The sequence below is a fragment of the Macaca fascicularis genome, chromosome 2 (assembly GCF_037993035.2).
Source record: "Macaca fascicularis isolate 582-1 chromosome 2, T2T-MFA8v1.1".
Taxonomy (NCBI): Eukaryota; Metazoa; Chordata; class Mammalia; order Primates; family Cercopithecidae; genus Macaca; species Macaca fascicularis.
Window position 1 is genome coordinate 51,925,993 of NC_088376.1, and position 24,232 is coordinate 51,950,224.

At 43.7% G+C, this 24,232-nt stretch overlaps 1 protein-coding gene across 14 annotated transcripts in view; it reads left to right on the forward strand.

The window, feature by feature from the left end:
* The first annotated feature begins 17,404 nt into the window (after nt 1-17,404).
* The window catches only part of HPS3 (HPS3 biogenesis of lysosomal organelles complex 2 subunit 1), a 44,492-nt gene continuing 37,664 nt past the window's right edge, over nt 17,405-24,232 (forward strand). For all 14 annotated transcript variants that reach the window (XR_012430792.1, XR_012430793.1, XR_274403.5 and 11 more), the window contains exon 1: nt 17,405-17,746. Coding sequence is in view for 5 of the 14 variants with exons in the window: in XM_005546065.4 (XP_005546122.3) it covers nt 17,530-17,746 (217 nt within the window). In the remaining 9 variants the exon portion in view is untranslated. The remainder of the gene's footprint in view (nt 17,747-24,232) is intronic.

Below are 24,232 nucleotides of genomic sequence, written 5' to 3' on the forward strand. Positions count from 1 at the left end.
AGTAAAATTCAAGATGAGATTTGGGTGAGGACGCAGCCAAACTGTATCATCCAGTGAACGCTGTGAACCAAAATTTTGGGTAAAGCAGTTTCCATGGCAGTTTGATTTTTAAAGGCCAAGCCTCCTAGGCTCCAAGCAACACTGAAGCCAAACAGCAACACCACAGGAGAACACTACATATTAACCAGGCCAGGCCCTGCTTAGAACAGCAGCACAAAAACCTGAACACATGGAACTCCATTTCACTTGCCCATTTAACAGCAAACTCCAGATTCCAAACAATATTGGGGTGAAACAATATTACAAAAGGATATTAGTTTATCAAATTCAAATTTCCCACGACTATATTGACACACACACGAAAGAATCACCAAAACACAATCCAACTGCTGCAGCCACAAACTAGCTCCAACAGTGTCCTCTCTCAACAGGTTGGGTTTGGCCAACCTGCAATCAAAAATTCCTTCGCAATTTCTCAAATTAAGAGGAGCCAATCCCTCTGTCTGATATCCACAAAAGACTCACACAACAATTGTGACGTACACACAACAGTTACAAACAAGCCACAAACAAGCCTGGACGCACACACAATTACAAACAAGCCCCCAAGAGGGTCCAAACTGAAACAAAGTGTTTCACTCTCTTACTCAACTGGGCTTGTTCATCCTGCAAATGGAAATTCCTTTAAAAATTTCTCAAATTGAGAGGAGCAGATCCTGCTGTCTGGGCCCACAAAGGACACTCACCTATTCGTATACATACGTCAAATTTCAAAGGCTGTTCTTTGTAGGCTGTCAGGCACATAGTTGGGGCTGGCTGCCACAAGGCCATAGACAGACCAGAACTTACCTCTTGCCAAAACTGGGAGGTCAGGTGATCAGAGGTTTTCCAAGACTTACCGGCCCCAAAGCAGCTGAGCAATGCATTCCAGGTCAGGGTATGAAATCTGTTACTGAAACACCAGGGGTTCAATCTAGGTCCTGATGCTCACGGCACAGAAAGCCAATCACTGAGATGATTATTGCCAAGGTTCAAGAAGGCTTTTCCAAGAAAGAAAGCTTTCAGCAGGTACTGTCTAGGGAGATGGGAGATCAGTCTCAAATATATCTTCCTGACCCACTAAAATTTAGGGCTTTATATAGCAGGGAACATATGTAACAATGTGTTGGAAAACAGAAACTAGGGAGGGGTAATGAAACAAAATGAGGGATTCTAATTGCCTGCATGTGGTGATCTGGTGAGTTTCAGTTCTCTGATACTTTTTAAGTGGCCTGGAGATCTTCTCAGGAGGAAGGAACTCAGATAAAAGAAATACAAATTTCAAGTTTTAAAACCAGAGGGTCAGTTTCTATGTTTATCCAAAAGAACTGTCTATGGCAGGAGTCCCCAGCCCTTGAGTGGCAGGCTGGTACTGGTCCATCGCCTGTTAGGAATTTGGGCCTGTGCACAGCAGGAGGTGAGTTGCAGGCAAGCGAGCATTATTACCACCTAAGCTCCGCCTTCTGTCAGATCTGTGGCAGCACTGGATTCTCATAGGAGCCGGATCCCTATTGTGAACTGCACATGCGAGGGATCTAGGTTGTGTGCTCCTTATGATAATCTAACTAATGCCTGATGATCTGAGGTGGAACAGTTTCATCCCAAAATCATGCCCCTCCCCAGCCTCCTGCCCTAGTCTGTGGAAAAACTGTCTTCCACGAAACCGGTCCCTGGTGCCAAAAAGGTTGGAGACTGCTGGTCCATGGGGCTACTGGATCAGTTTCAATATCCCCTTCTCATCCCACCTCCAATTGCTCTCCCAATTTGTGTCCCTTCTTTTCTTATATTCTTTGTGCCATTCTTTAGGTTTTTCCACTTAGAATTTGTGCTTTTACAAGAAACATAAAAATATCAGTAGCACCCATTGTGGGTATTTTTAGACCTCAAAATGTTTCTGGAATTAAACCACTTAAATAAATTTTTTTTTTTTTTTTTTTTTTTTTTTTTTTTTTTTTGAGACAGAGTCTCACTCGGTTGCCCAGGCTGGAGTGCAGTGGCATGATCTTGGTTCACGGCAACCTCCAACGCCTCCTGGGCTCAAGTCATCCTCCCACTTCACCCTCACGAGTAGCTGGGACTGCTGGTATGCACCACAACACCTGGCTAATTTTTTGTATTTTTAGAAGAGATGGGGTTTCACTATGTTAGCCAGGCTGGTCTCGAACTCCTGACTTGAAGTGATCCACCTGCCTCAGCCTCCCAAAGTGCTGGGATTACAGGCGCGATCCACCATGCCTGGCCTAAATGACAAATAGTTTGAATAGAAGATCACTGTAATTAGTATTAAGGCTTAAAAGTTTTCATATCTTTTGGCTAAAGGAAGTTGTAAGGTGTTTTTTGGAATTTAAATCTAAAATTATTTCTACTTGCCTTCCAATTCAAAATTTATTCAACTCTTAAAATGAACCTTGAATAATACTGTAATTTATTCTCTGAAGCTGGAGGTGGGAAAACCCGAGAATACCACCTAAGGAGGAACTAATAAAAAATGAGGCCTATACTCGGCCTATCTAAAAAAGATTAAGCAAGAGGCATGATAAATGGTTAAAGTATGACCCTCTAGGACTTAGCAAAATTAGGGAGTTCTTTTCTCTCCAGGCTAGACCACCCTTACATTTTTTTCCACCAAGACTATTTTACTGCAATACCTAAGATAGTACTGAATATTTTGTATTCAATTTTTCATTTAGTTATTTGAAAAGTATTTATTGGTCAGCTCCTAAGTGACAGAGCCTTTTCTACTAAACACTGGAGTTACAGAGGTGACAAGTAGCTGACAATCCAGCTTATTTGGGTAGGTCTTAGTGCTGTTTGTGAGCCAGACTGATTCAGTTCCAGGCTGTCATTGGAAAATAGATTGGACTATCCCATTGAGAGTCACCAGGAAGAATACTTCAGAAGGATAAATGTTCTGGAGCTATAAGGTTCTCTCATGGGTTAGTTGCATAGGAGAGTTCTGCTGAGTGGTAGCCTCCTTTCCTCCACTGCCCAATGCACCTCTACCTGTCCTTCCCCCTGACACCCCGATACTTGTAAGGAAGCAGCTTGGATCTCCAAGATATCTCTGGGAAGGTACTCCACTAACAGAGACCTTTTCTGTTTAGAAAGGTTTCCTCCAGGTGTGGCTATTCCTCAGGGACCTAAAGCCTCATACAATCCCCAGAGAAAATCATTCCTCTACCACCCTCTTTGCAATGCCAAGAGGCTGAGATTTACTGTGCTATAGGTCCCCCTAGAATTACCACACACCTAGGAGCCGGCCCAGAAGGAGTTATGTTACTGAAGACTTAAGTTGCTTCTAAAAGGGAGGTCACCTCTTCTCTGCTCCATTTGGGGTCTCCTCTATACTCTTCTCCACTTTTCATTGTAATAAAACCATTAGCACAGTTGCCTGAGTTACTAGTTATTTCCGGGAGGTACTTCCCCATCACCCAGAAAGGAGAGAGCCTGGTTTTTACTTCTCTCTCCCTGTGGGGATCCCAGGGAGATCTGGGACATCTAACTTCTTCCTATCAAGGACATGTGCTACAGACCCCGTGGAACCTCTCATCAGTTTGGCCAACAAGAATCTGGCATTTACTGGGGAAGAAACCTACCTTCCTTTGTTCATCCTAGCATTGGTTATGGCCTACTTCTGCCTCTGGGTCAGCCCCAGAAGAAAACAGGTTTTTGTTTCTCTGCCATTTCCCAGTCCACCCTTCAACACCACGAGTATATATGTTGACAGTTCTGTGGTCAGAAGGAGGCTGTGAATGCTTGTTAATTTTTACACCATAATCTCCATTTCATCAAATGTTCCCGAAGTTCCATGTTTGCATTTTTAAACGTGGGAAGATATATTTATTTCAACCCTTCTTTTCACTTGTCTTTGTACAGTCATGCTGAGAGGTGACAACATGCTAGCAGCCCTCACTGTCGGTGCCTCCTTGGCCTTGCTGCCCACTCTGGCCAGGTTTGAGGAGCCCTTCAGCCTGCTGCTGCACTATGGGAGCCCCTATCTGGTCTGGTCATGGCCGAAGTCGGCTCCCTCTGCTTGCAGGGAGGTGTGCAAGGGAGGTATGGAGGGAGAGGCGCAGGCGGGAACCGGGGCTGTGGGTGGCGCTAGTGGGCCAGAGCGAGTTCCAGGTGGGCATGGGCTCAGCGGGCTCTGCACTTGGAGCGGGGCTGGTGCTGCTGGCCCCAGGCCATGAGGGCTTAGCACCCAAGCCAGCAGCTGCCGAGGATGTGCCAGGTGCCCCAGCACTACTGGCCTACTCGCCTCACGCTCAAATTCTCCCCGGGGCCTCAGCCACCTGCAAGCGGGGCAGGGCTCAGGACCTGCAGCCCACCATGCCTGAGCGCCCCCCCTCCCCGCCCGACAGTGTGCTCCGGAACGGCCAGAACCTCCCCGATGGGTGCCGCCCCCTGCTTGGCAGCACCCGGTCCCATCAACCGCCCAAGGGCTGAGGAGTGTGGGCGTGCAGTGCCGGACTGGTGCGCAGCTCTGCCCAGGCCCCTGCATGGGATCCACTAGGGAAGACAGCTGAGCTCCTGAGTCCGGTGGGGATTTGGAGAACTTTTGTGTATAGCTAAAGGATTGTAAATGCACCAGTCAGCACTCTGTGTCTAGCTCAAGGTTTGTAAACGCACCAATCAGCACCCTGTCAAAATGGACCAATCAGCAGGATGTGGGTGGGGTCTGATAAGGGAATAAAAGCAGGCTGCCCCAGCCAGCAGTGGCAACTCCTTTGGGTCGTCTTCCACAGTGTGGAAGCATTGTTCTTTTGCTCTTTGCAATAAATCTTGCTGCTGCTCACTCTTTGGGTCCTCACTGCCTTTATGAGCTGTAACACTCACCATGAAGGTCTGCAGCTTCACTCCTGAGGCCAGAGTGACCATGAACCCACTGGGAGGAATGGATAACTCTGGACGGGAGGAACGAACAACTCTAGACATGTCATCTTAAGAGCTGTAACACTCACCACGAAGGTCTGTAGCTTCACTCCTGAAGTCAGCGAGATCACAAACCTACCAGAAGGAAGAAACTCTGAACACGTCCGAACATCAGAAGGAACAAACTCCGGACACACCATCTTTAAGAACTGTAACACTCACTGCGAGGGTCTGCGGCTTCATTCTTGAAGTCAGCGAGACCAAGAACCCACCAATTCCGGACACAATGCTGGGTTCCTCTTTTCTAAGTGGGCATCTCTTCTACAGATGCCATTATCAATAAACGCACTAGGATTCTTTTAGTACTTAAGGGTCATGCTTAAACTGCCACATGCTCGTAACAATTGACTGGTCCATCTCTAAGCAGTTGCCTTTTGGAAATTAAGCCAAAAGAGGCTAAGCAGCTTGCACAAGAGCTCACCATGAAGAGGAACAGACCCTGAGGTGTATAAAGGGAGGAGTGAGGCGGCAAGGACCTAGTCTGTCATTCCAAATCTAACGCAACTTATGCATTTATGTCTATCAGTGCATTGCATATTATGTGTGTTCACATGCACATGTGCAAATGGTTGGAAATCTTCAGTTTATTTATTCGAATGAGATAGTTTATAAATAAGGACATCCTGTGCAAGAAAAATGGGCAACACGTGTGTGAATTTCTCTACTCAATGAATGGCACCCACCCTACCCCCAGGAGGCCCAAAGTAATCTACCATCCCCCACCCAATCAATGACCATTTTTTCCCCCAGCCTATCTCCTAAATACATCTCATTGCCATGATATCGTCTCCTCTCCATCTCCACTGCTTCTGCTCTAGCCAAGATCACTATCATTTTCTTCCCATGAAGTCCTGACCCCAATGTCAGTCATTCCAATCTACCCTCCATAATGGAAATGGATTGTTTTAAAATCCAATTTTGAGTAGATAAGACCTCTGCCTGGAGTTCTAATTTCTCCATACTATCCTAGACACACAGTCCAAGTTGCTCAATCTAGCTTTGGGTGGTCCTTCTCCCTACTCCTACCTCTCTCCCCATTACCTCTTTACTCTTCCCACCAAAGGTTTAAGTTCTGTTAACTCCTCTCTGGTCCCTGGGCCTGTGATACCTCTCCCGGAGACCTTGGGCCTGCCTGTATGCCTTGCCAGCTTCCAGCTTCCCCAGATTTCAGCTCGAACTTCAGTGCCTCTGGGAAACTTTCCCACCCACGCACTTCTGCCCAACATAGCAATTGTAACATATGATTGTTTTGTTGGTTTGCTTGTTAGCCCTTTCCAGATTGTGAGCTCTGGATACACTAAGTCCCATGCTACAGTAAAGTCTTAACGACCCTCCACCCTCGACAGACAGGCAAACGGAAGGGTAACAGTCGCACCCACTCCACCCCTGGTGGTGAGAGGCGATGACGTGCTAGCCAGCCCTCGGGCTCTCAGCGCCTCCTCCACCTCGCGCTACTGCCATTCCCTCTTCGTGGGATCATTGGCCACGATGGCCGGTCTCTGTCTCTTTCTCGCTTCCCCTCTTTGCCTCTTGGCTGTCTGTGAGGAGCTGCCTCTGGGCTGCCGGAGTGCCCGGGCAGGGTGCCACAAAGTCCAGGGCAAATGCCAGTGAGAGGTGAAGTCCGCTGGGCTTCTAGGATGGGTGGGGACTTGGAGAACTTTTGTGTCTAGCTAAAGGATTGTAAATGCACCAATCAGCACTCTGTCAAAACAGACCAACCAGCTCTCTGTAAAATGGACCAATCAGCTCTCTGTAAAATGGAGCAATCAGCTCTCTGTAAAATGGAGCAATCAGCTCTCTGTAAAATGGACCAATCAGAAGAATGTGGGTGGGGCCAGATAAGGGAATAAAAGCAGGCCAGGAAGCCTCAGCAGCAACCCGCTGGGGTCTTCCTCCACACCGTGGAAGGTTTGTTCTTTTTCACAATAAATTTTGTTATTGCTCGCTCTTTGGGTTGGTGCCACCTTTACGAGCTGTAACACCACAAGAGTCTGCAGGTTTACTCCTGAAGTCAGCAAGACCACGAACCCACCAAAAGGAAGAAACTCCAGACACATCTGAAGGAACAAACTCCGGACACACCATATTTAAGAACTGTAACACTCACTGCGAGGGTCTGCTGCTTCATTCTTTAAGTCAGACCAAGAACCCACCAATTCTGGACACAGTGGCACCAGGCCAGCCTTGAAGGATGGCCATATGTGCCTGCTTGGCACAAGATCGGGCCCCAGCCTCAAGTGCAGCACAGATGCCAAGCAGGTCATGAGCATCTGGAGCACAAAAACTACTATTTCCAGGGAGCTTTGAAAATGTACCCTCTTCATTCAGGGCTACGCTTCCCTGAAAGCTCCACAGGGCTTTGTGCTGGGTTTCAAAGCCTTTCTTTCATCTGGACTACAGAGACCAGGATTAATCTGTATCTTTCCCTTTGCTGAGGAAACAAGGGCAGCCCCTAGCTTTCTCCTGGTGAAGGTGTCTCTGAAGCCTCTTTTAGACTTGACAGTTTGGCACCTCATGGTGTCAATAAAAGTTCCGAGAAATTAAGACTTTGGATGGAGTGGAAAGGGTAGGACTCTCCACTGCTGCCGCTGGATTCTCCTGTGTCAAGCAGAGACAGGTGAATAGAAAGGGATAGGAGACCTTATCTATCCCCCAGGTCTTTTCCTGCTCACACTGACTTGAAAGGTCTCTTGTTCTTTAGTGGTCCCAGTGCCCTGGCATCCACACCTTAGGCATCTGCTGCACAAAATGAGGTAGGAGCAGTGCAGCCACTGGCTGTTCTCTGTCTCTAGAGGGGACACGTACATAAGGCCCCAGCCTTCCCTTTTCTCTTGCTCCTGGATCTTCAGTCCTCAAATTCCACTCAGTTCCTGCTTCAGGAACGAATTCCCCCAGTCTAGGTTCAAGGATCCCTCCCCTCCAGCATGAATTTTCAACCTCTGCCCTCCAACTCTGATATCCTAGCTTCTTTCAGACTACTTTTCCTTTGGACTCTGGCATCATCCATTGTTACTTCATATTGAGAACGTCACACCTCTGGTGTCCCATTACTGTTGATGCTACAAGTCAGCCAGGGGCTTTCAGAAGCCTACCTGGAAAGCATAGTTCTGTTCTTGGGTCTCAGTTTCCCCACTTGGTATGAAGGCCCTTGGATTCAGGACAGAGAGGAAGAACATGTGGAGATAAATGGTCTTGGCAATTACCTTCAATGGGCCTTAGTCCTCTAATTTGTTAAATGGGAACCATTATTGTTAACCGGAAAACTCAGCCTATACGTTGTCCCCATCCATCAGATTTTCCTACCTAACAGTGCAACTTTTTCTTTCTACCCAGAGGGGAAATCAAAACCATAGGGTATAGAGGAGAGGGACCACCATTACTCTCCAGATACTCTGACTGAGGTTAGTCATGTGGCTGTGTTTGGCAGTTGCAGGTATCAACCAGGGTCATGCTTGGGAGCTAGAAAAGCCCTGGAAGCTACTGGTGAATGCTGGTGTTCCTTATAATGGGAAGATACGAATATGAGGCCACTCTGGGGGAGGATGCCCTTGAGAGGAAGGGGAGGTAGGTGGACCAGTCATGTTCCAGTTCCACAGCTATCAATTACTCTCTGGGTCTCCGTTTCCACTTCTGTATAATATGTGTATGTAGGGGAGGGGTGTGTTGGCGGGGGGAAGTGTTTTCCTATGTTAAGAGCGGTCCTACACCAAGAAAATTAGATCATTCGTTTAGGTTCTCATCAGACCGCCAGAGGTCGCTATTGACTAACAGTATTCGTCTGAAGAGCTATTTAGTCTGTTTAGAACTTGAGGACATACTTTCATAGTTTCATACACATTAGTTAGAAAAGTGAAACAACATCTTAGAGTAAGAGCTTCGATTTATTCAGTGCTCTAAGCACAGAAAAAAAGGGGTCTATAAACTCAGTGGTTCCTACTGGAATCTTTAAAAAATACTGACTTCTGTGTCTAGGCATTTTGAGAGGGGTTCTGTGTCAAGGATGCAATGAAAGATAGTGGTAGGAAAGCTTGGTTGGAAGTTGGAGAGAAACACAGGCCAGATAATGCAGGGCCTCGCAGGTCAACCTAAGAAATTTTACTTTTAATCTCAGTATCATGAGAAGCCATTGGGATGTTCTGAGTAGGAAAGTGGCACTATCTTTCTCCCTCTCTCTCACATTTTAAATTCGTGAACAAATATTTGTTAAGTATCTACTATGTAGTTAGGTACATATAGTGAGCTTTACCTTTAAGTAGAAGTATAATTTGGAATAATTTTCTTAGTCATATGTCTTGTGGTCTTTTAAAAAAAACCTACATATTTTAAGTATATACGTTTATCCTTACAGGTATATGCCTGTAATGTTTCAATATATGCATATACCTATAAACCCATCACCGCAATCAAGATATTGAACGTATCCATCACTCCCAAAAGTTTATTTGTGCTCTATCACTCCCAAAAGTTTATTTGTGCTCTTTTGTAATCTCTCCCCCTCTCACACCCCTGTCCCCTATTCAGACCCAGGCAAACTACTGCTTTCTGTTACTATAGTTTATATTTTCTAGAATTTCATATAAATGGAATTATATGGGATGAACTATTTTTTTGTCTGGCTTCTTTCACTCAGCATAATTATTTTGGGATCCAATCATGTTGTTGTGTATATCAATAGTTCATTTCTCTTTATTGCTGAGTAGTATTTCATTGTATGGATAAAACACAATTTGTTTATCCATTCATTCTATTACACATAAACTTCCTATGAATGTGTTCACAAGTCTTCTTAAAGACAAATGCTTTTAATTCTTTTGAGTAAATACTTAGGAGATGGAATGGTTGGATCATGTGGTAGGTGTATGGTATATGTTTAATGTTGTAATAAACTACCAAACAGTTTTTACAAGTTGTCATACCTTTTGAATAACCACCAGTAGTGTATGAGAGCTCCAGTTGCCTCCATACTCATCTACACTTATGATAGTCCTTTACATTGTAGTCATTGTAAGTTTGTAGTAATTTCTAATGGTGGTGTTGACTTGCATTTCTTGACTAATGATGCTGAGCATCCATCCTTTATGTGCTGATCTGCCACTATGTATCTTCTTTGGTGAAATATCTGTTCAAATCCTTTGCCCATTTTATTTTTTTTTCCATTGTAGTGTTTAAAGACAGTTCTATATATTTCTGGAAACCAGCAAATATTTTCTTCTGGTCTTGTCTTTTCATTCCCTTAGCAATGTCTTTCAAGAAACAGAAATGTTCAATTTTAATGAAATCCAATACATATTATCCTATATGCATATTTTATATATATATATATATATTTTTTTTTTTTTTTTTTTTTTTTTTGAGACGGAGTCTCACTCTGTCACCCAGATTGGAGTGCAGTGGCGTGATCTCGGCTCAGTGCACCTCCGCCTCCCAGGTTCAAGCAATTCTCCTGCCTCAGCCTCCCGAGTAGCTGGCACTGTAGGCACAGGCCGCCACGCTTGGCTAATTTCTTTTATAGTAGAGATGGGGTTTCACCGTGTTGCCCATACTGGTCTTGAACTCCTGAGCCCAGGCAATGTGCCTGCCTCGGGCTCCCAAAATGCTAGGATTACAGGCATGAGCCACCGAGCCCGACTTATAATATATATCAATTTTTTTCTTCTCTCTGCATTGTATTTTTGGTGTTGTATCTAAGAAATTTTTGTCTTACTCAAAGTCACAAAGATTTTCTTTTATGTTTTCGTCTAAAAGTTTTAGGTTTTACATTGTCTATTACTTATTTTGAGTTAATCTTCATATGGTACGATGTTTCCAAGTTTACTTTTTGCATATTGATTAACTGTTTTCATGAACTACTTGTTGAAAAGACTATCTTTATTACACAGAATTGCATTTGTACCTTTGTCAAAAACAATGTCAATATATTTTTATTAAATATAGTGAATTATATTGATTTTTTTCAGATGTTAAGCTAATTTTGCATTTCTGGGGTAAACTCTTCTTTGTTAATATATTATTTTTCCTATATATTGTTAGATTCAATTTGATAACATTTGTTTAGAATTTTTGCATCTGTTGAGGTACATTGGTTTGTAGTTCTCTTTTCTTGTGATGGCTTTGGCTTAGTCATCAGAGTACTGCTGGCCTCATAGAATAAGTTGGGAAGCATTTTCTCTTTTAACATTTCCTGAAAGATTCTGTAGAATTGGTATTTGCTTTTTCTTCCTTAAATATTTGGTAAATGTTTACATGAAATCATCTGGGCTTGGAGTTTTCTTTTTGAGAAGGTTCTTAGCTACAAATACAATTTCTTAAATAGATACAGCTATTCAGATTATTTCTTTTTGAGTGAGCTTTGGTAGCTTGTGCTTTCAAGAGTTTTTGTCCATTTCATGTACTTTGTTCACTATATTAGCATAAAATTATCTATAATATTCCCTTATTATTGTTTTAATATCTGAAGAATCTTTAATGATGTCACCCTTCTAATTCCTGATACTTGTAATGTGTATTTTTACTCTTTCCCCCCCTCCCCCCGATAAGTCTGGCTAGAGTTTTACCAATTTTATTGATCTTTTCAAAGAAACAGCTTTTGATTTTATTGATTTTATCCAATGATTTTCTGTATTTGGTTTCTCTGAACTCTGCTCTGAACTTTATTTGCTTTCTTTTGATTACATTGAGTTTAATTTAGTCTTCTTTATTCTGGTTTCTTTTTTAAAAAATTTTTTTCTTTTTAAAATCATTTTCCCCTATTCTGAGATCTAGTTTCTTAGGGTAGAAGCTGAAGTCATTAATTTGAAGCCATTCATCTTTTCTAATGTAGGTATTGTTTTTTGTTTGTTTGTTTTTATTTTCATTCAGTTCAAAAAATTTTCTAATTTTCCATTTGGTTAATTCTTTGAACTATGGCTTCTTTAGAAGTATGCTATTTGGTTCTTACATATTTGGAGATCTTCCAGACATCTTTCTGTCATTAATTTGTAGTTTAATTCATCATAGCATCTTCCTCAAATTGCATTGGTCTGGCCAGGCACAGTGGCTCATGCCTGTAATCCCAGCACTTTGGGAGGCCGAGGTGGGTAGATCACCAGAGGTCAGGAGTTCGAGACCAGCCTGACCAACATGGTGAAACCCTGTCTCTACTAAAAATACAAAAATTAGCAGGGTGTGGTGGTGCATGCCTGTAATCCCAACTATTCGGGAGGCTGAGGCAGGAGAATTGCTTGAACTCAGGAGGCGGAGGTTGTGGTGAGCCGAGATCATGCCACTGCACTTCAGTCTGGACAACAAGAGCAAAACTACGTCTTAAAAAAAAAAAAAAGAATTGCATTGGTCTGATGTTTTCCTCATTATTAAATTGTGCAATTTTAATAAAAGTGTCTCAGAAATGATGCTGTATTCTTATTGCTTCCCATCACATGATACACAATTTCGATTTTTCCGATTTTTCCTATTGACTAATTCTGATTTTCTCCTTTTAGTAATTATATTGTCCTTTCCTTTGTCAGCAGGGAGAAACTTGCCTCCCACTCTTCTTAATATACTGTATTTACTGAATAGACCAACCCTCCATGTCAGGCTGCGCCTCCCACACGAACACCCTCACATGAACACTCCTCCTCTCTGCTCAGGCTCTAACACTTCAAACAAGCCCACCCCATGTGTGGATGCCCTCCTTGTGCTGCATGAGTGCTCTCCTCACTAATCAGGCTCTGACACACCATGGCAATGCCCTCTTCACCCATTATGGCCTCTGACTTCCCACACTAGGCTGTACCACCCCATCATGGATGCCCTTTTCATTACATTTGGCTCTGCTTCCTCACTTGCATGGCTTCCTCCTCCCCCTACTATGGTGGTCTTACTTTACCCCACTTAATAGTTTTAAGATGAATTTTTTGGGTGACAGTGAAAAGGAGGGGGAGGAGAAGGTGCAGTACTTTTTAAAAAGGTCTCTGGCTGTTCTATGGAGAATAGACTAGAGGTGGGCAAAGAGTACAGCAGAGAAACCAGTTAGAAGGCATTTGCTTAGGTAAGAAATGATGGTGACATGGACTGGGATGGTAATCGTGATATGGTGAAAAGTGGTCAGATTCTAAAGGCAGAACAGACAGGACTTGCGATGGATTGGATGTAGGGTGTGAGAGAAAAAGGGTCAGCCGGGCATGATGGCTCATGCCTGTAATCCCAGCACTTTGGGAGGCCAAGGCAGGCGGATCACCTGAGGTCAGAATTTGAGACCAGCCTGGCCAACATGGTGAAACCCAGTCTCTACTAAAAATATAAAAATTAGCTGGGCATGATGGCAGGTGCCTGTAATCCCAGCTACTCGGGAGGCTGAGGCAGGAGAATCGCTTGAACCTGGGAAGTGGAGGCTGCAGTGAGCCGAGATCGTGCCATTGCACTCCAGCCTGGGGCACAAGACAGACTTCGTCTCAAAAAAAAAAAAAAAAAAAAAAATACAGGAAAAGATGGGTCAGTGACATTCCAGGGCTTTTGGCCTAAGTGACTGGTGCTAGTTACCTAGTTAGGGAAGAGGTGGATGCAGGGCACGAAGGAATCAGAAGTTTAGTTTTGGACATCTGAAGTCTGAAAATGACTGTTAGGCAATAAAGATGTTAAATTGGTGACATAGTTTGGATCTGTGCCCCCACCTAAATCTCATGTTGAATTGCAATCTCCAACGTTAGAGGTGGGGTCTGGTGGGAGGTGATTGGACCACGGGGGTGGATTTCTCATGCATGGTTTAATACCCTCCCCTTGGTACTGTCCTCATGATAGGGAGTGATTTCCTGAGAGATCTGGCTGTTTAAAAGTGTGTGGCACCTCTCTCCTTTCTTTTTTCTGCTTTGGCCATGTGATATGCCTGCTCCCCCTTCACCTTCTGCCATGATTCTAAGTTTCTTGAGACTTCCCCAAAAGCTAAGCAGATGCCAGCAACATGCTTCCTACACAGCCTGCAAAACCGTGAGCCAATTAAACTTATTTTCTTTATAAATTACCCAGTCTCAGGTGTTTCTTTATAGCAATGTGAGACTAGCCTAACACGATTGGATATTCAAGGTAAGAGCTCAAGGAAGCTGAGAGCTGGAGATTTAAATCCAGGGGTTCTTAATATTTAGATAATTTTTTAAGTGATGGGATTGGTAGATTTCACTGAAAGAGTGAGTATAGATGGAGAGAACATGTTCATCTAATTTTAGAGTTTAGAGAAAGGAGGGATAGGATCTAGTAAAGTAGACAGAGGAGGAAAATCTGAAGTGGACTGTCAGAAGCCCAGTGAAGAGAATGATTTAAGAAGACAGAGTAATACAATGGTGCTGACGGGTCAAGATGCAAGCACTAGTTTTGGCAATGTGGTGGATCTTAAAGGCAAGGATACCCTCTAAATGCAGCAAGCCAGGAAATCTACAGAAGTGGCCTGCCTGTACCACTTTGGCAAAGAAAACTAGGGAAGAGAGGGGAGAGAAGAGGAGGCTAGGGAAGAAGAAGGAAGGCCAGTGGAGCTGTTGTTTGCACCTCCTTACACCCCACCAACTGCTCTATCTGAAGGCTAAGGGCTGGACACCTCAATGCTGGCACTTGATTTCCCCAAGTGCCTTGGGCTTCTCTGACCGTCGTGATTGTGGTGTTTAGAGATGCAGAAACCACTTCATCCATTGCTCTGAGAGAGTCATGTTCTATTCTTCCGGAAGCATGCTTACAACACCAACCTAATTTTTAAAAAGTCTTTCAGAGGCCCCTTTTTTAAGAAGCAAAAATAATGGAGCCACCTATGCAAAGAGTGGTCAGCTACCTTTTGGGAATTCCTATACACTTTCCTTGTTCGATTTTTGTGACTTTTCCAGAAAGAACTTTGAGGAAATATAGAAATAAATGAGAAGTAAATGGCGTTTTGTGAGTGACTTTCTCAACACATCTTCTAAGATCAATGCAGATATCCCGAGGCACCTCACAGATGCGATACGGAATCAGTGCTCCAGAGATCCAGAATCTTTCTTTTCTAGGCTGGTTGAGTAGAGCTCTTTGTCCATGTTGTTGCAGAACCATTTTTGTAGCCATCCCCAGCAGTGCTGTCACCCAGAAGAAACTGGGGGGAGCTTTTTACCCATATAGTATCCTAAATCTCCCCGGCAAATACAGCTTGAAGAAGTTCTAGGGCCAGGTGCAGTGGCTCATGCCTGTAATCCTAGCACTTTGGGAGGCTGAGGCAAGAGTATCGCTTGAGTCCAGGAGTTCAAGATCAGCGTGGGTAATATAGTAAGACCCTATCTCTTCAAAAAAATTTAAAAACTAGCCAGGCATGGTAGTATGTGCCTATAGTCCCCGCTAATCTGCAGGCTGAGATGGAAGGATTGCTTGAACCCAGGTGGTCAAGGCTACAGTGAGTCAAGATCACACCACTGCACTCCAGTCTGGGTGACAGGCGAAACCCCATCTCTTTAAAAAAAGAGAGAGGAAGGAAGGAAGGAAGGAGGGAGGGAGGGATGTTCTCAAGACAACCTTTTTCAACAGAGTGCTACCCTAAGTGCATGTGCTATGGGCTAAATTTTGTCTTGCCCCCAAATTCATATGTTGAAGCTGTAACCTCCAATACCTCAGAATGTGACTGTATATAGCGATAGGGCCTTTAAGAAAGAAGACTAAATAAGATCATAAGGGTAGGTCCTAATCTAATATGGCTGGTGTCTTTATAAGACGAGGGAGAGACACCAGGGATGCAGGCACATGGAGGAAAGACCATATGAGCACATAATAAAAAGGTAGTCATCTTCAAGCCAAGGAGAGGGGCTTCAGGAGAAACCAGACCTGCTGACATCTTGGACTTCTAGCCTCCAGACCTGTGAAAATGAAATGTCTATTGTGTAAGCCACCCAGTCTGTGGTATTTTGTTATGGCAGCCCTTGCAAACAAATACAACCTCCCATAAGGAATTGATGGTGTGCCATTGCTGCCCCTGCATTTGTAACGGGAATGCAAGTGGGCAGCTCCTGCTCACAGCTCCTGACAAATGTGGAAACCAGACACATGCCCCAACTTCCCTTGGGTAGCATGTCTCTTCCCAAAGAATTTTAGATGAGTCAGGTGCAGTGACTATACTAAGGAAGAAGACACTATCTCTAGGAAGGACTGGGGTTCCAGGCTTTGAGCAAATCTCACTTCTTTATCCAAAATAGATATTCTTTTTATGCAGGTGAGATTATATTAAAGTCAATATCAGTCTTCATTAGGAGGAAATTGAAGTAGGAGAATTAAGTCTTGAAGGAGAAAATTAAGCCAAAAAGAATAATATGGCAGATATTTGTAGAAACGAACCTTTTTTACTATTGATTGTGATATTTGCTCTCAAGTGTTGTATCTAGAACAAATAACTGGTGAACTATTAGTCTGGTTGTTTTCCACAGAAGCTTTCTGTGATTTTTTGCAGCCTTAGTTCCTGACCTGAGCTACCTCCATGTCTACTTCTCTGCCTCACTGAGTTTGAAGAATCTGTTGTCTCCCATTACTTAGAGATACTTTATTCATCTGAAGGGCCTAGGAAAGGGAGGCAAGTTTAACTGCAATCCAATTGCATCTAATTTACAAATCCTTGAAATAAAGGGCTCAAGAGGGTGATTGAACTGGAAACTGACTAAAGAAAATTTTGCACTTTCATTTATGTCCCTGTGTGCCTAAACAAAACAGCATCCCTCAATCCATGCTAACACATACATTTTCTAGGTGAATTGGAAAAAGTTATACTACTTGTTTCATCTAAATCTGTTTTAAAAAAAGGGAAAGCGTTGCGATCGTTAACTCCACGCTGAGATGTCAGGAATGGATCATTTACTACATAGTTTTAGGAGCACTGGACTGAAAGCCAGGGAATTTCCCTCCTAGTTCTTCTATCCTCTGGGGTTCAAACTAGTCTTTTGTCAAATGCCTACAAGATGAAATCCATGAATTCTTTCATTAAACAAATATCTTTTTGCCAAGCACGTTCAAGGCGTTGCTCTTTCCTGCTAAACTATTCTAGAATTTCCACTATTTTTTAGCAACTCTTCAGAGTGTTTAGCCCCGAGTTGCACCCCATTTCAGTTTTTGCAACCCCATCCTCCAGAAGCTCTGGGGCTACTGAAGAGGCATGAATAACGCTCCTGAAAGTAAGTACAAAATGTTACAAGATAGATGATGAATTGTCAGAACGTATTCAAAAATCAAAACATCTCGCCTGGCCCGAAGCAGTAAAAGACGAAAGGCAGGACCCAGCGGTCCCCGCACCCACCAGCCACTGAGCGTAGAGCGGTGGCGCGCTCTGGGCGGCGGAGTACGAGGCGTGGAGACCGAAAGCACCGCAACGCCTGAGCGCGGGCCAGATGGGCGTGACCGCTTTCCCGAAGCCCGCCACGCCCAGCGGCTGCCCCTTTAAGTAGCTTAGCCGCGGGCGGGGCCGGCTGGCGTTCACGTGACTCGGCGTCGCCGGCTCGCTCACGGAAGTGGTCTTACCTTCGCGTTCGGCTGGGGGTCTCCGGGCGCCCTGCGGGGCGGGCAGGCTGGGCCATCCAGCAGCCGGAGGTCGGGATGGTGCAGCTGTACAACCTTCACCCGTTCGGGTCACAGCAGGTGGTGCCCTGCAAGCTGGAGCCGGAGCGGTTCTGCGGCGGGGGGCGTGACGCGCTTTTCGTGGCTGCGGGCTGCAAGGTGGAGGCTTTCGCGGTGGCGGGCCAGGAGCTGTGCCAGCCGCGGTGCGCCTTCTCCACGCTGGGCCGGGTGCTGCGCCTGGCCTACAGTGAGGCGGGTGAGTAATCCGGAGAGCCAGAGGCCGCCTGGGGCCCGGCTTGGGGCCTCCTAGCTAGCGGACCGAGCGTCCGTGCTGCAGCTCTAGCTGGGGATGGGACTTCTTGCTTTCCGGAACTTGCCGGATGGTCTCCCTGAGTCTGGCATCTGATTGCTTGAAGTCGCATTGAGCTATGCGGTTGTCGCGGCAAGCATAGGTATGAGCTTGCTTCTGTCGGGGCGGAGACGCTGATATCTCCTCTTCGTTTTGGGTCTCCGCAGAAAGGCCTCTGGCTGGATTCCACTCATTTCGGATACTTAAGCAAACAACAACAAAAGACTCTTTAGTGCAAAGATTTCAAAGACTTACCAAAAAAAAAAAAAAAAAAAAAAAAAAAAGTAGGAGTAAGGAGACTGGTACTGTATCCTGAACCTCCAAGTACTCCCAGCTTTAACAATTACTCCAACTCACGGCCAGTCCTTTCACATCAGTACCTCCATCCACTTCCGGTCGATTTTTGAAAGCTCACATTATGTGTTGATTTTTAAATCTGTGTTAATAGAACTCAAGTCTTAGATTGCGCCCCTTCTCTTCTCTTAACCAGCTGTGGCCGGGCGCAGTGGCTCACGCCTGTAATCCCAGCACTTTGGGAGGCCGAGGCGGGCGGATCACGAGGTCAGGAGTTCGGCCAGCCTGGCCAATTTAGTGAAACCCCGTCTTTACTGAAAATACAAAAATTAGCCGGGCGTGGTGGCGGGAGCCTGTAGTTTCAGCTACTGGGGAGGCTGAGGCAGGAGAATCGCTAGAACCGGGGAGGCGGAGGTTGCAGTGAGCGGAGATTGCGCCCTTAGACTCCAGTGTAGGCGACAGAGCGAGACTCCGTCTCAAACAAACAAAAACAAAACAGTTGTAAGAGCAGCCATTACTCTTTCCCACCAGAAATGTAAAGGAATGCCAAGGAAATACTGTGTGGGTGAATCCTATTTTAGAAAAATCCAACATTTAAAACTAGATCCCTTTTAGGTCACAGAAGAATTTACCATAGAATTCCTTTAATACACTTACCTTCGATTCATACTTTACAAGATGGGTGTAAAGTTCGATATTTACGGTGCAAAAGCTGGTGGCTGTGGTATTAATGAAGCGGAGAGCTTGAACCTGGAAGATTGGAGATGTCTCTAATCCCTACCCTGCAGCTGGTTCGGTGTGAGTTTATAGAAACCGTGGGGTCTGAATTTATGTTAAAAAAAAAAAAAGTCGAATTAATAGATTAGTGATATCCAGACACTGAGATTTTGTGTTAGTGATATCCAGACACTGGGATTTTGTGGCTCAATTAAAAACTGTGGGGTTACCATACATAGCATCTGACTGCTTATTTTGTCAAGACATATACAGGCATACCTTATTTTTTTTGCATTTCACTTTGTTGTACTTTGCAGATCCTGCGTTTTCTTTTTGGTTGTTGGTTTGTTTTTTGTTTTTTTACCAATTGAAAGTTTGTGGCAACCCTGTGTGGAGCAAATCTGCCAGTTCCATTTTTCACACTGCATGTGCTCGCTACATGTCTCTGAGTCACATTTTGGTAATTCTTGGCAGTATTTCAAACTTTATCATTATTATTATATCTGTTATGGTGATCAGCGATCTTTGATGTTACTATTGTAATAGTTTTGGGGTGCCATGAACCGTGCCCATATGAGATGGTGAACTTAATTGGCATGTGTTATGTGTGTTCTGATTACTGCTCTGATAGTCTCTGCCTCCTCAGGCTGCCCTATTCCCTGAACAACAATATTGAAATCAGGCCAATTAATAACCCTACAATGTCTTCTAAGTGTTCAAGTGACACTTGGATGTCTCTCACTTTAAATTAAAAGCTAGAATGATTAAGCTTAGTGAGGAAGGCAGGCATGTCAGAAGCTGAGATAGGCTGCACGGTAGGCCTCTTGCACCAAACACTTAGCCAAGTTGTGACTGCAAAGCAAAAGTTCTTGAAATTAAATGTGTTACTCTAGTGAACACAAATGATTAGAAAGCCTTATTGCTGTTGGGAAAAAAACTTTGAGTGCTCTAGATAGAAGATCAAGCCAGCCAAAATACTCCCTTAAGCCCAGGCTTAATACAGAGCAAGGCCCTCTGTTCAATTCTGTGAAGGCTGAGAGAGGTGAGAAGCTGCAGAAGAAAAGTTTAAAGCTAGCAGAGTTCAGCTCATGAGGTTTAAGGGAAGAAGCTGTCTCCATAATATAAAAGTGCAAAGTGAAGCAGCAAGTGATGATGTAGAATCTGCAGCAAGTTATCCAGAAGTCTAGAAGATCCAGCTAAGATGATTTTATGGAGGCAGCTGTTCTAAAGAACAGATTTTCAATGTAGACAAAACAGTCTTAAATTGGAAGAATATGCCATCTAGGAGTTTCTTGGCTAGAGAGGAGAAGATAATGCCTGGCTTCGAAGAACAGGCTGACTCTTGTTAGGGGGTGGTGCAGCTGGTGACTAAATTGAGGCCAGTGCTCATTTACCATTCTGAAAATCATAGAGCCCTTTTAAAAATTATGCTAAATCTACTCTTCCTGTGCTTTAGAAATGAAACAAGCCTGGGTAACAGCACAGCTGTTACAGCATTGTTTAAGCCCACTGTTTTGATCTGCTCAGAAACCAGTATTCTTTTCGAAAGATTACTGCACATTGACAATGCACCTAGTCCTTCAAGACCTCTGACGGAGATGTAGAAGGAGATTGGTGTTGTTTTCATGCCTGCTAATATAGCATCCATTCTGCAGCCCATGGATTAAGTAGTAATTTTAACTTTCAAGTCTCATTAAAGAAACACATTTGGTAAGGCTATAACTGCCACAGATAGTGATTCTTCTGATGGATCTGGGCAAAATAAATTGAAAACCGTCTGGAAAGAATTCACCCATTCTAGACATCATTAGAAACATTCAGGTTCAGGGAAGGAGGTCAGATACCAACATTAACAAGAGTTTGGAAGTAGTCGATTCCAACCCTCATGGATGACTTTGAAAGGCTCAAGACTTAGGTCGATGAAATAACAGTAGATGTAGTGGAAATATCAAGAAAGCTAGAATTAGAAGTGGAGCCTGAAGATGTGATGGAATTCCTGCAATCTTATGATCAAACTTGAATGGATGAGGAGTTGCTTCTTATGGATAAACAAAGAAAGTGGTTTCTTGAGATGGAGTCTGTTTCTATTGAGGATGCTGTGAACATTGTTGAAATGACAGCAAAGGATTTAGAATATTCCATAAACTTAGTTGATAAAGTAGTGACAAGGTTTGAAAAGACAGACTCCAATTTTGAAGTTCTACTGTGGGTAAAATGCTGTCAAATAGCATTGCATGCTACAGAGAAACCTTTTGCGAAAGGAAGAGTCATTTGATGGAGCAAACTTAATTGTTGTTTTTTTATTTTATTTTATTTTATTTTTTTTTGAGACAGAGCTTCGCTCTTGTTGCCCAGGCTGGAGTGCAATGGTGTGATCTCAGCTCACCACAACCTCTACCTCCGGGGTTCAAGCAATTCCCAGCCTCAGCCTTCCAAGTAGCTGGGATTACAGGCATGCACCACCATGCCCGGCGAATTTTATATTTTTAGTAGAGATGGGGTTTTTCCACGATTGGTCAGGCTGGTCTTGAACTCCCGACCTCAGGTGATCCACCCACCTCGGCCTCTCAAAGTGCTGGGATTACAGGTGTGAGCCACAGTGCACAGCCCATTGTTGTCTTATTTTAAGGATTTGCCACAGCCACCCCAGCCTCTGGTGACCACCGCCCTGAGCAGTCAGCAGCCATCAGCATTGGGGCAAGACCATTCACCAGCAAAAAGATTATGTCTCATTAAAGGCTTGGATGATCGTTAGCATTTTTTAGTGATAAAGTATTTTTAGTTAAGGTATCTACATTGCTTTGTTTTTTATTTATTTATTTTTTTAGGTATAATGCAATTGCATACCTAATAGACTATAATCTAGTACAAACATAACTTTTTTTATGTACTGGGAGGCCAAAAAATTTATGTGACTCTTTTTATTGTGTTACTTGCTTTATTGCAGTGGTCTGGAAACAGTCCTCCAATATCTCTGGGATATACCTGTGTTTTTTTTTAAAAAACGAAAAGGCTTACTATTTATTGTCATTATTTATAAAAGAAAAAACACTTAGCATCAAACATTGGATATCTTTAGCTTTGTGAGCAACTTACTCTGCTGTCATTGGTTTTTTGTTTTTGTTTTTGTTTTTGCCTAATGACAACATCAACAGGCCTGCACTGGGCCACGGACCTGTTTGAAAACCTCTCATTAACTTAAGTTCCCTTTTAGCAGGAATACTCCAATTTTGGTATTTCTTATAAAATCTGTCTTTAATGGTCAGATCTGTTACAACATTGGTAGTTTTCTCTACGCCACCCCTTTTAAGGCATAACAGTTCTCACTTTCAAGAGTTCTATTGAGTAACAAACTCACCACTTTCAACTTTTGTGTGTGTGTGTGTGTGTGTGTGAGAGAGAGAGAGAAAGAAAGACAGAGACAAGCATACACACAGACAGATAGTATGTTTACATGATTTACTTCCTTCTTCCACGTGGATGTTTATTTTAGAATTTGGAGTGGCAAGTATTATGTAAACTTCTAGCTTTCTTGCCTGTCAGATCCTTGGATGGCCACTACCTATGCATAGCAATCACTTGGGGAGTTTTTAAAAATCCCCATGCCTGGGCCACACCCTCAGAGATAACAGTAGTAGTTTCCCTGGAGTGAGGCCAGCACTGGGGTAAGTCAGATATTTAATCAGGATTGAGAACCACTGACCTAGAACAGTACTGACTGCAGGAGGCCATGAGTAGTATTGTAACCTCATTAACGAGGCCTTGAAGAATAAATATGTTTTTATAATCCAGTTGGCTGCCTTAAAGCAAGTTCAAGAGTCATGTGGGATGGAATTAGCATCACGGGTCATGTGGCTCAAGGATAAGTTTCAGTCTACAGCTTGAACTTCAACCCCCTGGGTACAGCTCCTATTAATCTACCCGTAAAGGAACATAAATAGGGCTGACTCTGGCTATGATGGTATCCAGATAACTTGTTTTCCACTTCACAGCGTTTCCCTTTTGGCCCCTTCCTTCAATTCACAATAACTGGGACATGAGGATTTCTGCTCAATGCCCAGCGTCCTCCTCTGTAGCAAGTCTCCTCATCAAAAATGGAAGGAATCTTACATCAATCATCTGTATTTACTAAAAATGCTTTTCAGGTCTCTACTCAAGCAGAAAACATTTTCAGGTTAAAAAAAAATCTCAAATTAGCTGAAAGTTGTTTTTAAAATAAAATTTGGGGGTATTAGGGATAAAGTAGGTAGAAATTTTGAAGGATGGGGGCCCCTGACATCATCATCAGTAAGGGAAAATAAATTTAGGCTCTGTGTGTGGTACAGTTTGGCCGTGTCCCCACCTACAGTCTCATCTTGAACTGTAATCCCCATAACCCCCACGTGTCAAGGGCGGGACCAGGTGGAGGTAATTGGATCATGGGGGCAGTTTCCCCCATGCTGTTCTCATGATAGTGAGTTCTCATGAGATCTGATGGTTTTCAAATATCTGGCATTTCCCCTACTCACACTTATTTTCTGTCCTGCCACCCTGTGAAGAGGTGTCTTTCACCATGATTATAAGTTTCCTGAGGTCCCCCCAGCCATGCAGAACTGTGAGTCAATTAAACCTTTTTTCTTTATTACCCAGTCTCAGGTATTTGCTTATAGCAGTAGTGTGAAAATAGACTAATACAGTGTGTAAAGCAAAGAAGAGTGGGGGAGACCTGAGAACTCCCCACTCCTGAAAAAAGACCTGGTGGCCAGGGTCAAGTGCTGTGTGGGGATCATTGGTGGTAGACACTTGTTTATGGGGTGTCTAGGGGTGGTGGGGCATGGAGGACACAGACCACAAGGCTGGCCATTAGCCTTGTGTAGGGCCAATGTGCTGGCCAATGCCTGGCCATTAGCACAAGTGTGCTAAGCCAGCCCCAGCCCATCTACCCCTCCCACAAGCTCTACTTTCTCTCAGTTTTCCTGAAGTCTTAAAACATATTTAGATGCCTTATAAATTATTTCTGCCTTGTGATACAATTTTGTCATAGGAGTACAACCTTTAATCTGGTGTTACTGTTAGCCATGTTTGTGATCTTGCTACATAAAAGGGAAAGCTTATTTTTAAAAATCAGTAACTCTAAGCTCAAGAGTAAAAATGAGAATGATTTTTCAATGTACTTAATAAAGACAGAAGCTGAGCCTGGGCTACATAGTGAAACCCTGTTTCTACATATGTGTGTGTGTTTGTGTGTGTATATATATACACACACACGTATATGTATATATACATTTTATATATATATAATGTGTGTGTGTACATGTCATTTAAAGACATATATATACACACACACACACACACAAATTAGCCAAGTGTGGTGGGTCACACCTGTAGTTCCAGCTACTTGGG